The sequence below is a fragment of the Notothenia coriiceps genome, unplaced genomic scaffold (genome assembly GCF_000735185.1).
Source record: "Notothenia coriiceps isolate Sejong01 unplaced genomic scaffold, NC01 NC01_scaffold00021771, whole genome shotgun sequence".
Classification (NCBI taxonomy): Eukaryota; Metazoa; Chordata; class Actinopteri; order Perciformes; family Nototheniidae; genus Notothenia; species Notothenia coriiceps.
The window spans coordinates 14,895-16,292 of NW_011354472.1; the positions used below are offsets into that span (position 1 = coordinate 14,895).

At 33.4% G+C, this 1,398-nt stretch overlaps 1 protein-coding gene across 1 annotated transcript in view; it reads right to left on the minus strand.

Moving 5' to 3' along the window:
* Positions 1–1,078, minus strand: part of LOC104953470 (neuronal membrane glycoprotein M6-b-like) — a 14,359-nt gene extending 13,281 nt beyond the window's left edge. Inside the window, exons 1-2 of the mRNA XM_010780421.1 lie at positions 1,057–1,078; positions 715–1,025 (exon numbers count right to left, since the gene is read on the minus strand). Of these exons, the coding sequence (XP_010778723.1) occupies positions 715–1,014 (300 nt within the window). The 5' untranslated portion in view covers positions 1,015–1,025; positions 1,057–1,078. The remainder of the gene's footprint in view (positions 1–714; positions 1,026–1,056) is intronic.
* Positions 1,079–1,398: the final 320 nt, after the last annotated feature.

Consider the following 1,398-nt stretch of genomic DNA (forward strand, 5'->3'; position numbering starts at 1 on the left):
GTATGTACTAACTATTATATATATATATATATAGTATACTTCATGCTACGTATATTATATATGTATATATTTTTTATATATAGATATATGTATATATCGATATATATTTATATATATATATCAGTTATATATATAGATATATCATGTATAGTATTATATATGTATATATATATTAGATTATAGTATATATTAGATTAGTATATATATATATAATCTATATTATATTATGTATACATATATATAATATATTTACTATATAATGTAATACATATCAAAGGCAGGTTATATAATCCAGTCTTGGGGGTTACCATGGTCTCTTTGCTCATTAAGGGGCAAAGAGACATGTAACCCCAAGCGACTGCGATATATAACCTGCTTGATAGTATACAATATATTATAAATTTAGTATATATATATATGTTTTTATACATAATTATATAGATATCATAATACTATAATATTATATCTGATAATATACGATATTCTATATATATTACAATAGGATATATTAACTGAATATATCGTATATATTATATAAGATATATATTATATATATATATATATCTATATATACATATATCCGTAGTTATATATATATAGCATATATATATATACATGAATTATCCTTATATACATATATATATATACATATATATCATATATATATACAGCTCACATCATATCGTATATATAAGACCCCCCGTATTTCCTCACCTTCACGCTGGCAGAGATGTCGCTGTACTTGGCGCTCAGTTCTCCTCGAGCCTCGGGTCCAAACGTCTGATCTCCCGTCTTCTCGTGCAGCTCCAGGGCCTGCTCCATCAGGCGGGAGAGGGGGGGGGCTTTAGCCTCCACGTCACTCTGCACCCCCCTCAGACGCTCCAGCAGAGAGGCCTTCTCCTTCAGACCCACCTGAGGAGGGAGCGCCCCCCCCAGCTCCTGCTCCACAGACTGCATCCACTGAAGGAGCTGCTGATGGGAGGCCAGGAAGAGAGTCCACTGAGAGGAGGCCATCTCCAACCGGCTGGAGGGAGAGAGAGGGGTAGATGCTGTGGGTGTGGCAGCTGATGGAGATTAGTGTCCCATTGCTTGACCCTTTGTACTTTATTATTTGCCCTTCTTGTTTGTTTGTTTGTTTGTTTGTTTGTTTGTTTGTTTGTTTGTTCACCATGTAAAGCAGCATTGGGTCCGTTGAAAGGCCCTATACAAATGTAATCTATTATTATTATAATAATAATTATTATTATTATTAATAAATACAAAACGCTGAATACATTTGTCCAAAAGAAAGTTGACAAAAAAAAAACATCGACATGCTTTTTGAGCAATTGACCTCAGAGTTTAGGAACAACAAAACACAAAGTCCTTGGACAGTTGAACTCTAAAACACACGGTAAC